Source organism: Castanea sativa, chromosome 2, assembly GCF_040712315.1.
Source record: "Castanea sativa cultivar Marrone di Chiusa Pesio chromosome 2, ASM4071231v1".
NCBI classification, from domain to species: domain Eukaryota; kingdom Viridiplantae; phylum Streptophyta; class Magnoliopsida; order Fagales; family Fagaceae; genus Castanea; species Castanea sativa.
In genome coordinates this window covers 13,172,543-13,187,518 of record NC_134014.1, presented here as the reverse complement: position 1 = coordinate 13,187,518, position 14,976 = coordinate 13,172,543, and the positions used below count along the sequence as shown (strand labels likewise).

General features: G+C 35.9%; 1 protein-coding gene across 1 annotated transcript; it reads right to left on the bottom strand.

Annotated features, from left to right (window-relative positions):
- Window positions 1-5,930: 5,930 nt before the first annotated feature.
- LOC142624907 (putative ubiquitin-conjugating enzyme E2 38) lies at window positions 5,931-6,965 on the bottom strand. Its single transcript, XM_075798636.1, has one exon. It carries the CDS (start codon window positions 6,963-6,965, stop codon window positions 5,931-5,933), a length of 1,035 nt encoding a protein of 344 aa, XP_075654751.1.
- Between the last annotated feature and the right edge of the window lie 8,011 nt (window positions 6,966-14,976).

The following is a 14,976-nucleotide window of genomic DNA, read 5'->3' as shown; positions in this document are numbered from 1 at the left end:
CTCAACCCTCTACTCTCTCTTCCCCTCAAATCCCTAGCCGACCCCTCTAATATCTCTTCCCCTCAAAACTGTGGCTGCCCTCTCTGCTCTCTGTTCTCCTTCACGACTTCACAGCTTCATCGGTTCTTTTTCTTCAGCTTTCAACCACCGAATCCCTAGGAAGGTATATATGTTATATATTTTTGTTTTGTTTTCTTACTTATGAAATTTTCAGTAATTGTAGACTATGTTATTTATTGTGTTAATCATTATCATGTTGATTGTTTAGTACCAATAGTAGACTTGTTTGTATTCTTTTTATTGATTTTAAAATAACTAGGTCTTACTCTATGATTTCTTTTCAAGTTTCTTTGTATCTGTCGTCTTAAAATAAAATAATTGTAGATCCGCTCATTTATTTTGTTAATCACTATCATGTTGATTGTTTTGTTCTTCTTTTTATTTTTGAGATAAAAGATAGAAATTTTATTAGATACTATATGATAAACAGTACATGTAACATCAAAATAGGGGAAAACCATATTTAGTTTGCAGAAAAAAAATACTGTAGAAAACAAACACAACAGAAAAATAATACTGTGCAGAAAAACTACACTGCAGAAAAATACATTGTGTAGAAAAACACTAATGTACAGAAAAACTACACTGCAGAAAAATAACAATGTGCAGAAAACACCACTGTAGAAAAATATTTGTCACTCTTGTTCACTGTTTAGTATACTAGTAATCACTATATTGTTGATTTTTAGTACATAATAGGAGATCTTTTTTACTGATATATAAAAAAAAGTAGATATGTTTATTTTTTGTTAATTTAAAATAATTTGTCTTGCTCAATGATTTAATTTCAAGTGTTTTCTGTTTCTATCATCTTAAAATAAAATAATTGAAGATCCATTTGTTTTTTGTGTTAATCACTGTAATGTTATAGTAGATTTTTTTGTTTGTTTTGTTGATTTTAAATTTATTTGTTGTTCTTTATGATTTCTTTTCAAGTTTATTTGTTTCTGTCATCTTAGAATTACTAAATTTCTGATCAATAATTTTTCTTTAAATTGGTCTAGATGGAAAGTGGTGAGCTAATTCCTATTGACACTGAGTATGAAAGAGAAGACCTTGAACGAATGAACTTGATGAAGTGGCTGAACTTCCTCCACCAAAGAAGGCTAAGACTAAGTCTAAGAATAAGACAAACAACGAAGACAAGAAAATGATCTTCTTATGGTTTGTCTGCCATGTATATTGATTTGCCATGTAATTATTTTGGTTTGTCTTTTAGTTTTTGAGATGGCACTCGGATGCCATGTAATAATCTTGGCTTTTTATTATGGAACATTGACATATTATTGAATTTGAATTTGATTGTATGGGGGTTGGAACCTTTTGGACTAGTAATTTTATTTTGAAGGAATGAAAGAATTATTTGCTACTGTTATTATTTGAATTTTTATTACTTGATTTATGGTTGAATTATAAATTTAGATACGTGGGAGTTGATAGCAGGTTATTTGGGTTAAGTTTAATTAAATAGGTTGTTCGGGTCATAATCAAATAGGTTATTAACAGGTGTGTCGATCTTAACTTGACCTACTAATTAAACGGGTTGAACGTGTCGTGTCGGGTTACCCGTTTAATAAATAGGTCGTGTTAGGATTGAGGAATCCTGACCCGTTTACTAAACAGGTCGGGTTCGGTTTGACCCATATACCATAATAGTCACATCCCAACCCGACACGAACCCGACACGCTAACACGAATTACCACCCCTAACAACACTCATATGCATAAAAACTCCTAACTGAAAAACCCTACCATAGCTAGAAAATTAACGCTTCAATTGCTCTCTTCTCTCTACATCCAGTCTTTGTCTCCAAAACTTCCACCTTTGCCGGCCTTCTGTGTTAACCAGTGGGTTTTCACTCTTTCTATTTTCTATGAGAGAAAATGAATTGAGGCATGGCTTTCTACAAAACGTACTGAACCTCAAAATTGATTATTTGTCTGAGGGAAACTGAATTGAGGCATGGTTCCATGCCTTAGAATTGTTTACAGAGAGCGTACTGAACCTCCAGAGTAGGCACCCACTAAACAGGTTGGGTAAGTTTTCGCTCTTTCTATTTTCCAAGTTTTGCAGTAAGTTTTGCAGAGAGCGTAATGTTCAACTTTAGGCCAGACTTCTTTCTTTGCTATTTAACCTGACTTATGGTCATCGTTTTCTATATCTCACAAATGCCAAAATTTTCGGAATTTATTAAAACGAATGCCTTGATGAAAGAAATTTAGTTGTTGTATATCATGTTTTGTGCCTTATATATTATCAACATTGTTTGGAACTTCAAGACAATTGGGAACATGTTAGAAATATTGCCTTCCTATATCAGTTCCGCATTTATATACTGTAATATTTTCACTCATTTTTTTGGCATAATGTTTCATAATCTTCACTTGATTATATATGGTCATCAGTGTAGAAAGTTCTTATTTAGCAATTTATTAGAGGATCATCCTCACAAGCTGATTATTTGTCTCATTCCATATTTTCTACAATGATATATCCATGTAGTGGCTTACTGAGGTTCAATCCTACCCTATTATTAATTTACTTTATTTGTACTTTTGATATATATTATAAGGTTCTGAGTATTATTGGTCAACTTAACATGTAAAATTTAAAAGTGAAAGATGTTAAGAAATTGCGACTTGAAAGCACTTGATGTTTAACATTTCTATGTTTTAATGGTTATTGATATTCAATTCAATATATAGCATCAGCTTGAGACTTGATAGTTAGATGATAATGCCATGTCAAATAATTAATGCTCCATTGCACATATTAGGTTCTATTTTGAGCATGAAAGACACATATTAATAGTCATGCTATGCACAATTCATTTAATGTCATTCTATTGTGGGAATGAGCTATTAGTTTACCTTCTAAAGATTGCTCCTTGTATATCACTCTATTTTCTTGGAGGTACACTCAAAAGCTATTGATTGGAATGCAGGCTATTTAAAATATAATTTATGATTTTGCTTATATGACAAAAAGCTTTCAATTTTGCTTTTGAATATATGTATATGTGTATATATATATATTTTGCATGCAACTATTTAGAGTTATATGCATTGATTTTGTTTCTGATTTGTTCACTTCATTGAAATAGTATCATCTCATGCTTATGTTGTTTGATGATGTGCAATTTTATAACTTTTCGAAATCCAATAAAGTCTAATGAGTAGGAGCTTTGTGCATTGACTATGACCTTTTAATGAGAAAGAAGCTATGGTTGTAAGATTATAAGATGTTATTAACTTAATTATAAGATGTAAGGCAAGTTAGGTTGCTTAGATTTTGTGTAAAATGTAATTTTTACTTGAAATCAATTTTCACATGCAAGTTTAAAGGAAATAGATGAGGTCAAGATTGTCATAGCATTGAAAAATCGTTATAGCTAATAGCGGTTGCTATTGACTTTCGTGTAAATTAAATGTCTAAAACAAAGATAAAAGTGGTAATAGTGTTTATTGAAATTCTTGACACAATGAGTGTTTTTAGATGCATGATGTACAAAATACATTATAGCAAACATTGGATTTTTGTAATGAGGTTGATTTTTAGTTAATATGAAGTTGTATGTTTTTATTGTTGTAAAATTGAATTTTAATTCTGGCTTTGAGCCAAGTAAACATACAACAGTTGCAATTCTTTGCGATTAGTTTTCATATTGTCTTTAATGTTGTTGTTTTTTTCTTATTGTCTTTTATCTTTTTCTTAATGGGGGGAAATCAACCTCTCATCGATTCTTTTAGCTTTTTTTAATTTTTTATCGTGAGGTAGATTAATTATCTTTTTATTTAACTATCTATGTATTGCACAGGTTAACGACTAGTTTAATAATAACCAAGAGGATTTTACATAGTTATTTAGTAATATTTCAATATTGCTCCGGTAACCCTTGTTCTTATCATTGCAATAGGCTTCAAGCTGCACAATAAGACAATAGGGAAAAAATTGTATTATGAATAACAATTTAAATTTAAAAAATGATATGGTATAATTTTAATTTTTGAAAGAAGGGTGGTTTTTATTTTTGGGGGGGGGGGGGGGGTGTGGGAGGGAGGAGGGGTGATTTGGACCTGAGTACCTAAAGGTGATGCTAAGGTTCAGTTAGCACAACATTTTGAAGAAGAAAGATGATGACTTACGGATAAAGTCAAAAATTTCCCTTTCATTTGAGTCCTTAGAATTAGCCATAAATCCTTCAGTTTTTGAATCCTCTTCGGCTTTGGTTCCTCATTCTAGTAGGCTTCTCCAATAGGTTCCATCATCCTTATCATGGTTTTGCTTATTTCTAGTACCTCTTGCACCTAATATATATGGAGCTTGGAGCGTACTGTTTTTGTTGGTGCACTGTGTGAGAAAATCCAATAAATTCGAGGTTTATACGGGCGGCAACTTTGTCAGCCCTGGCAACACTTCTCAGATTCCGTTGGCATCTTTGGCATAATTTCCGACAGCTCCTTGCTATTCTCTGCCAAGGGAATTGGTGCATGGGCTGTGGGTTTGTGACATTGTATGCTTTTTACAGTTATATTTTTTTATGAGAATGCTATGCCCAAAACATTTTCTTAACAAATATTAAGTGGCAGGTTGATATAGGTGGGCAATTAGAACCAATAACAATTTACCACTTATATATGATTTAAGTTGTAAATTCAAATTAGAACCAATAACAATTTACCACTTATATATGATTTGTTGTGAAAATATTGTGGATGTGTCACTTTTTTTTTATATGCCATGTATTCTCAATTTAAATAAAAATGGGAGATAATGAGATGATTTTCAATGGGAGGGGAGCCTAACTAGCCGAGTATATAATTGAGTTACAAGACTTTTGACTACTCTTATTATTCTTAGCAAGGCATACAAAAAATTTTACTATAGAAGTTTACAAATTGATGTGTAATTAATTACAAAAACATAAAAATTATATTTTACCTCCAAGTGATTTAACAACAAATTTTATTATAGAAGTTTACAAATTGATGTATAATTAATTTAAAAAAATTACATTTTATCTCCAAGTGATTTAACAATATCACAATTTAATGCACAAATTTTCAATTGCTAATTTTGGCCTCCTAAGATTTGGACTAAAATGAGATAGTTAGGGTTCCAAAGTATTCCAAATGATTTCATTTTAATATGTGGGAAAAATAAAAAGGTTTGTGAGACTAAATTTTGATTTGGTCAAACCGAAAGGGATAATTTGTTTATAAAATGTAAAATTTGTTATTATCCAATGTTGGATTTAGCTACACAATTAATTCAACACTCACAACGTAAATATTCTTACAATTTCATTAAGTAAATTCAGTGGAGTGGATATAAATATATTAGGGAATAATTGAATATGATAGAAGATAAGAAAATAGAATGTAGGTGTATTATAAACGTTGTTATTTAAACTAAATAAAAGAAAAAAGTTTTTATATGTCCAAAATAAAGAAACTTTTAAATGTCTAAACTGGATGTAAGTAACTAAATGGTTAATTTGGGAACAGCTTATTTAGCTAAAACTGAATTTTTTTTTTTACTGAAAGTGTAAAAAAAAAAAGTTAAAAGTTAACTGAATAGTAGAATGGAACTCATAAATAGTACTAAAAAAATGCAATGAGACTCATAAATAGTACCAAAAAGAATCTAAAAATTCAAATAAATTAAACTTTTCATCAAATCCAAAATAAACTCTAAAATCTCTTAATATGTCCATGATATTCCGGAGTCAAATCTCCATCCCTTGTTATAACTATTTAATTATAATTTTTTAAAAAAAATCAAAAGGCAAGAAAAGGTAACAATCATAATAAAATAATTTTAAAAAAAGTTCTAGACCTGAATATGTCTTCATAATCCTCTAAATTATTCAACCACCCTCCAGCCAGTGTCCCATAAACCACTTGCTAGCTCCGTCAAGAACATTTGCTACGAAACCTGGTTCATAGTATCTTAAAAGTCTTACTGCAAAACAAATCATAGTACTCAGCCCGATTCCCCACAAAAAATCCTTGAAAATATTTTTGTTCTTGTAAAAGACTAGAGCTGCAATCTTCATGTCATTAGTGATCAAAGCCCATGTAGTGATCACTGAAGTCAAGGCGGTTTTAAGGTCCGGATAGAGTTTTACCATTTGTGCCTTAAATTCTGCTGAATCTTCAATGGTAGAGGAGGAACGAGATCCATAATCTCGATAGTAGCCAACTATTGCACGACCCTCCATATATGCCTTGCAAGCTTGTAATATAAAGTTTGCACGAGTGCAAAAATGTTGATGGACAAAACCCTCAAAACTCTTTGGAGGTTTTTTCAACAAGGCCAACATTGTCTTACAAGACAAAAGAAAAATCTTCTTGTTATAGCTCCTTGATAGCTTTTCATTAGGAAATATAGGACGACCCGGCTCATTGTAGAAGGGTTTCCTATTAAGAACAAGTCCTTGGAGTGACACTAGAACCTGGAGAATTGTGGAACTACGAGGGTTCCACCTTGCTTCCTTCTCACCAATCCATGTGTTGAGGAGGCTCAGACAGACTTTTCCATTGCTATACAGATTTGGATTCAGCCTCATGCCATGTGCATGATAATGTGCATTTGGAGGGCTATTGGGGTAGTCAGGAGGAAACGAAAAGTCGAAGAAGAAAAGGCCATCATGATAGGGTGTTCCAGCAGCCCCAACAATAACTGCTCGTAGCAAATCCATTCTTTGGTCATAGACTCGAACATAGATAGTTTCTGGCAGATTGTTCTCTAGGATTTTCCATTCTTGCATGATCCTCTTGAGGACGCTACAATTAGCATTTGTGAAGCAGTCTTTCTTCTTGCCAAACAAGCTCAAATTTGAGGAGGCAAAGTAATGATCCGAATAGTCAGAGACAATGTCAAATTGTTTGAACTCTTTCATTCTCTCTGCTGATGCTACATTGGTGGTGGCAGCTGCCTCTTTGATTTCGCCGTATGTGTTGGTTGAGACTATGGAAAAAATTGTTATTTGGTTTTCAATTTTTTTGGGTGACCCTTGTGATTTTAAGACGCAGAAATAGAAAGAAAGGTACATTCAAAGCATAAGTTATGAAGTGTTACATTAAAGTGTGGCTAATACAAATTATATAATTTTATTACGGGCATTATAAATTTCTTTCTCCATTGTATAAAAAGATCATTATTTGGTTTTCAATTTTTGTGAATGACCGTACCCTTACCGAAATAAAACAAAAGACCAATAATAAAAATAATAATAATAATAAATTGTTTGTTACATCAAAGTGTGGTCAATACTAATTATACAGTTTTATTAATAGCACGATAAATTCCATTCTCTATAGCAACAAAGTATATATGTAAATTGTTTTTCATTGGATGAAGATATATATTTGTAATTTTCACTAATAACCGAAGAAAAAATCCAGTAAAAATTATATTAAAAATACAGAACGCACACATAGACTAGTTAATCTCAGTTTCAAGGGAAAAACACACACAGACACTGCATATATGGTATATATACACTACAAGGCCTAGTTAAGGTTGAAACTTTTTTTTTTTTTTTTAGAAGCAGAAGTCTCTTCTACCATGCATATTCAGCTAACTCAGTTTTAATCATCTTTACAGGTTATAATATAACAATAAGCATCCAAAGGGTTCACAGAGTTTAATGAAAACTTAGAAATCACATACCTGAAGACATTATATTATGCCTTTCCTCAAAATGTTTGCTCTCTTGCACTTTCTTTTGTAAGGCTAAAACCCGTTCTCAACCTAAAATTCGTCCTTCCTCATCATATTCTTATATATGGGATAGGATCAGATAAGATTTGTTGTGTTTTTGGCTGTGCAATGACCTAATGATTAGAATTATACTATGTTTATACTACCTCCAAAGTGTCCTTCGGAGTAAGGACATCACCACGACCAAAACTCTATGTTAGGATTGTTTCAGCCGTGGAAACCAAGGACATCAAGTCCTACTTGGTTTTGGTTTCGTGCTAGTATTAGGATTGATTAGCCGACTGTTTTTTGGTAAGTAATTGATTAGCCGACTTGGTTAGTATATACATACACTATGATCTAGTTTTGTTTAATTGTATTGTGTGTGAAAAAGTGTAGCACTACAAGATTAGTGCAAATACAAAGGGATGCTCTATTCTTTGTGTGAGAGCTTGGGTCTTGTGAGAGTGTTGTTGCGTTAATATTATAATCTCCTTATTTTATGGTGGAACTTTCTCTGTCGCCACAGGTGGAAGTAAATTCCCTGTGTCTATTTTTCTTCCCTCTTTTTTTAATCTTGCATTAGTGCCTTATTTTCAAATTAATTTTCTTTTTTATACTTCAATTTTTTTTGGGTAGGTGAGACTCATTGTTTATTTCTCACTAGTCTGAGATTCATACAATACTTGGGAATAAATAATTATTTTGTACAGTAATATAATGTATTTTTTTTTTCTAAAATTTGTTGAAGATAATTTGTTCTTCCTAAAAATTACACAATCTCAATTCGGTCCAATTAAGTCTACTTTAGTCCAATTTGGTCCACTTGGTCAATTTTAGTCCCCTTCAGTTCATTTTAGACTAATTGGGCCATGAGTTGATTCTTTTTGTAAGTTTTCTTTTCAAGTTTTTCTCAAAATTTCATTTTTTTCCTTAATTTTTGAGTTGAAAAGTATGCAATTTTATTATATTTGGGTTAAACTCTTTCTTTTTGAATTAGAAAATACAAAGAAAATAAACATTAGAAATTAGAAATATGAACCCTAAAAATGCAATAAAAATGATAAATATTCAACAGTATTATTCGGTCTACATTGGTTCTATTCGGTCCATTCTGTCATCTTCAGTCCAATTTGGCCCTGTTTAGTCTATGTTGTCCACTAAAGTTATATTTGGTCCACTTTGGTCCATTCAGTCTTATTTAGTCCATTTCAGTCTACATTAATCATATTTTGTCTACAAATAGAGTTTTAAAAATTACAACGTATGAACCCAAATAGAGTTTTAAAAATCATAATGATTCATCAATATAAAGTAGATTTGCAAGAAATAATAAAAAATTAAGAGAAAGAGAATAACCACTTTTTCAAGAGAATGTGAGAAAGAATAATAAGAAATTTATAGAAAATAATATGAGAAAAAAAAATAGTAACAAAAATCAAATTATTCAAGTCGTATTATGTAATAAAATAAGATTATATTATTATATACTATTTGTAAGGGCGCGATTTGGATCCTAAGCCCAAGAAGTAATAGGATTGAGGCCCAAAGAGCCCAACCCAATGAATTTGTAGAGAGTGAGCTAAAAACTAGGCTTCAATGAATTGAACAATGCTCATAGTGGATTAAATATGGTAAGAAAGTAAAGAAAAACAAGCTTTATGCAAAGAAATCCTTCCTTGGCAAAGTCCAAGGAGAGTACTTCTTGAATATATTTCTTTTAGACTCGGTTACAATTTCAATTTTTGTTGCTACGGTGTTTTTTTCACAGATTTGCAGATGAACCTCCTCTTCTCCTAGAGGATTTCTTTCATTATATAGCCTCTTTCAGCTGATCTTGATCCTCCATTTGTTGATCATGTAGGCCACTACTCGAGTGCTTGTCCCATCAGACGCCTTCCCAAATCTTCTGTGAGTTGCGGCAACGAAGACAGTACTGTTTAAGGGTCTTCTCTACATAAATGTGGCTAGAGGGTTTGGTAGGGTGCAATAAACGTGGTGGCAGCTACCACTCCCTTAGACACGCTAGGACTAACCCCCTTTCTGAAGCCGTTCCCCTACAGTGCAACCTCCTCTGGTAATGTGCTATCGAATGGCCAAGGCTCGCCTCTTTGGTCTTGCCATTCAAGGGTATGGTCTTCTCGGAATTGCATTGGCCTCCTCAGTATCGGATATGACACGTGGCATTATTACCTTATTAAATTTCTACATCTTATAATAACCCCTCAAAACTCCACTTTTTCCCTCTTGTCCGAGGAGAAAAGTGGGGTTTTGATCCTGAGTGATTGACTCAACATGCTTCTTTGATTTTCCCACGTGAGAATGTCGCCTTGCATGTCTTGTAACCGTTCCTGACGCTTCAGAGTCCGAAACGTCTCATTAAATGCTCCATGTGGTACCCTGTCCCCCACGTCCTACGGTGAGATGGAGATCCTAGGGTTAGTATTTTTCCTCGAAATTTGGGCGAAGTAACTCTCGCCTAATTCTACTTCCTATATAGGGCGCTTGGGGGACTCATTTCTCCCATTTTCCAAATTTTCAAACTTTCAAGAAGCTCTTGAGGTGACTCTAGTCATTATTTTCGTAAGTTCCCTGTTTATCCTAATCTTACTCTGAAGTTCCTTTCTCCTCGGCCAATCTCCTCGACCTTATGTTTCCTATTTATTTCTTCAAAAAAGTTCTTTCCTTTCACCTTAGCTTGTTTAAATGAGTAGGTTTGCTCACTTGGTAGATACCCCTGCAGGTATGGAGGGGTTTAAGGCCTTGTATCATATCCCCCGGGGTGTCTGTTTGCTGTATTGGCCTCTGGATGGGTGGCACACCCTTAGAAGAGAGGGGGCGGTTGTTATTCCTATGATTGCCTTCATAGAAGGGAGAATGAGGCTTCCCATGGGTAGAGTGACCAGGGACTATTTGATCACCTATAGGATTCGCCCTCATCAATGCACGTCTAACTTGTTTAGAGTCTTAGGTAGCGTAGATGCTCTTAACAAGAAAATGGAGTTGGTCCTCACCAGGCATGACATTTTCTGGATGTACGAGTGTCATCTGCTTGCAGACTTTAGCTACTATCTTAAGTCTAGGTCTTCTGAAATTAGGCTTATCTTGTGTCTCTCCAAATCAAACAAGGGCATGAAAAATGACTTTTGATCGTCTCGGGTGAATGGCATGACGGTCTTCATTGCCTAACCTAGGAGGGAGCATCAAGTGGGGTACCCTATTTAGGTCCTTTAACACAGGAACTAGTTTTGTAGTTTGCTTCTTTCTTCTTTTCTTTAGTAGTTTGTTTCTTTCTAACTGATGACTTGCCTTCCTAATTATGGTTTTGCTTCTCGGCTATTTTTTTTCAGATAAAAGATTCGTGGCCCCTAACCTTAACTTTACCAACGTGCCAGATCTTAACAGGGTGCTGATATCCGAGGTGTTTGTGAGCAAGGACATGCAATTAAGAGCTGTCCATCTCATCCTTGATTTCAAGCCCCTGTCCGATATATTTCAGGACGTGGGCAATGCGATCAGAGTAGGTGATCCTTGACTGGCTCGGATTGACGTCTTAGTGCCTGGATTCCTAGCTCGAGAAGGTACCATATAGGTCGAGTTGCCTTCCTATCATTCTCCCCGTGAAGAAGCAGTTCCGAAGGAAGAAACAACTTCCTCGCGTCTGTCACTCGAGGAGGAGATAGACTAGTTTCGACTTGAGGAAGAAAGGGAGGAGCAGGAAGAGCCCATGATTCAAGTCTCGGACTTGGAAGACGAACTTGACAGATCTTCAAGCGTTTGATTCTCCAAATTCGTCGTTGCATGCATAACTAGCAATTTGGAAGAAGAAGAAGAAGAAATGCCATTGGAAAGGAAGAAGGGGTTAGGTCTTCGTGAACTCCTCGCGGGAAGGTTCTAGGGGTCGGCGTCTATGGATGCTTCGAGCTCCGAGCTTCCTCCTCCTCCTTCAACTAACCCCTTAGCGCCTGCCAATTTGAAGAAGAGGAAGAAGGACAATGAGGTGGCCGAGGAGGGGGAGTTGGTCCCCTACAATGAGAGGGTTCCTCCAAAGATGTCCAAGACAGCCAAGGGCAAGGGAAGGGCTTCCTTGACTGAGGGTAAGGAGGTTGAGCACGTGGTCGAGGTGTGCCCTCTAAACCCGCTGTGGAACCCTCGGCTGAAGCTAGACAGAGTAGCGATACCATGGAACTTCACCATCAGGGAGTTCTAGAGAGAGAACGCCCATTACCTTGCCAACGCTCTAGAGCAGCCCCTTTTGTTGCCGAAGGATATGGTTGCTCTGAAAAATGTGAAGCAACAAGATCTATTTCTGTCCCTGAAGAGGGACTTGGCCTTGGTAAGTTTTTCGACACGCCTTACTAACTTTATGATAAGGTATCCTTTTCTTATTTGATAAGGTGTTCCTTTGTCTTTTTTTTTTTTTTGTAGGAAATCTAGGAGGTTTTCATGGCCGAATAGTGGGTGAAAGATGCTCGATTTGAGGCTAGGCTCACTAACAATCTTCGCGTAGAGACTAGCGAGGCTTTGACCACCGTCAAGTAGAAGAATAAGGAACTTACCACGAAATTGGCCGTTGAGGACAGAGGGGAGGAAGAGCGCTGAGGCTGGCCTTAAGAATGCTCAGATGCAGGCTGAGGAGTAGTGTAAAAAGCTCAACTACACTGAGATAGAGCTGGCCACGGCTAACCAGCAGGTCGTGGATTTGAAGGTAGAGCTGGAGAAGGCTAAAGATGCTACTTGAGCAACTTAGGCAAATGCGGATGCTTCAGAGCAAAAGTTCTATGATCTTGGAGTGCAGGAGACTGAGGCCCACTTGACTGATGAGTTGGTCAGGGTCTGTAGGGACTACCGCCTCAAGGTGTGGACCGAGGCATTGAACCTAGCTAGAGTTCCTACTACCTCGGAGTGGAGGAGGGCTGAAAATGTGTACTATCCAAAAAACCTCCTAGAAGCTCCTGAAGCAAGCTCAGGCTTTGAGACGGATATTACCCTTGCTACAATAACACCGGCATAGCCTCCCAACACCCATTCCCCTCTTCCCCCCCCCCCCCCTCTTGAGACCTCTAAATGGACTGGCAAGGCTGGTGACCTAGGCCAACGAGTGGAGGTGGCAAAGGGCAAGGAGATTGCCTAGGGTAGAATTCGGCTAGAGGATAAGGGCAAAGGCAAGGAAGCTAAAACTCTACCAAAGACTAAGTGCCCAGAGGCTGACCAAGCTAAGGATGCTACTCCAAGACAAAGGAGCCTGAGCCGGTCAAGCCTCAAGCGGTAACCCAAGAGAAGAAGGCCACCTCGGGTAAGGCTACTGATCCTCCTGTCTCCTAGCCGGCTAGCCAAGAAGATCCTCCTCCTTCAGCCCAGACTTAGCTTAGGATTTCCTTTTTTTTTTTTTAATGTATTTTTCTTTCTACTTAGTTTGTTGTTTATCTTCCTTAAGATGTATCTACTTTGCCTTTTTCAAGATTGAACTTTGATGAAAAACATTACATTCTTTCATACTTAACTATGTTTGTGCGAAGTTACATATGATGTCTCTTTTATTCAATGCTTAACTGGCCTAAACACAATCTGATTTGAAATGTTTCTACACTCTTAATTTTAACAATTACTTAAGCAAGTGGGAGTCTGGCTGTTGCACCCTATGCAAATGCCAACACCTTGGGCTAATTTCTCCCAGCCCATGATGTTCAACAAAGTGTAATTAAACTTCAAGACATACCTTAAGTATAGTTAACTCCAAGGATCCTGTACATTGCTGGATTCTCCTTTAACTTCAAATAATGGTGAAACATCTATCCATTCAAGACTCCACATAACCTTCCATTTAATAGTAGATCTACGAAGTTGTAGGTGACAATTAGCTCACGAACAGATCATGGATATACTTGCAAATGCTTTAAGTGATGCTCAAGAGTGTCCTTTCAATTAAGTTACTACAATGAGAGTCTTGGTTATTCACCATAGCTAGGCTGGTTACTAATTTACCCAAGGCATGTGATTCAAGGAACCTAACATGGCCAAGGTTTTATTTAGTATTCTCATAATTAAAGAAATATTAATTTACCCAAGGCATGTAGTCCAAAGAACCAGGCATAGCCATGGTTCTGCTTAACACTTAGTCAGATGCTTAACAGTACTAATTTACCCAAGGCATGTGGTTCGAGGAACTAGACATAATCAAAGTTCTATTTAACACTTAGTCAGATGCTTAGCAGTGCTAATTTACCTAAGGCATGTGGTCTGAGGAATCAGAAATAACCAAGGTTCTGTTTAACACTTGAACAAATAATGAAGAGTATTAATTTACCCAAGGTATGTGGTCTGAGGAGCTAGGCATGATCGAGGTTCTATTTAATACTTAAACAAGTAGCCAAGAATATTAATTTACCCCAAGTTATGTGGTCTGAGGAGCCAGGCATGACCGATGTTCTGTTTAATATTCAAACAAGTAATGAAGAGTATTAAATTACCTAAGGTATGTGGTTTGAGGAGCCAGGCATGACTAAGGTTCTGTTTAATACTTAAACAAGTAATCAAGAATATTAATTTATCCAAGGTATGTGGTCCGAGGAGCCAGGCATGATCAATGTTCTGTTTAACATTCAAACAAGTAGTCAAGAATATTAATTTATCTAAGGTATGCAGTCCAAGGAGCCAGGTATGACCGATGTTCTGTTTGATATTCAAACAAGTAATGAAGAGTATTAATTTACCTAAGGCATGTGGTTTGAGGAGCCAGGCATGATCGAGGTTATATTTAATACTTAAACAAGTAATCAAGATGACACATAACGTCACAAATAAAAACATGGCAGAACTGCCTTTTATTAATAATAATACATTCGCAGGTTATTTACATTCCAGGGACATGGTACAACATTTTTGTCTAGATCTTCTCGGAGGTATGCACCTATACCAGCTACCAAGGTGATACAGTATGTTCGTTCCCAATTGGGCCCCAACTTTCCCCATGCTGAGTTTTTGTAGTTCCCACAACCTTCCTTAATACCAAGTCCCCAGGGGCTAACTGTCTTAACTTCACACTTAAGTCATACCCTGATTGAGTTTTTGTTGATAATATGTTAATTGAACCATGGAATTTTCTCTCCGTTCTTCAATTAAATCCAGGCTCTTTTCAAGTAGGTTGTCATTGCTATTTGGAGCGAATAAGCTTGTCCTCAACGTTGGGAATCTAGTCTCTAGAGGAA

Excerpts from the sequence above, each read along its gene's own strand:
- LOC142624907 (XM_075798636.1), bottom strand. The coding sequence starts at position 6,965 with ATGAAAGAGTTCAAACAATTTGACATTGTCTCTGACTATTCGGATCAT.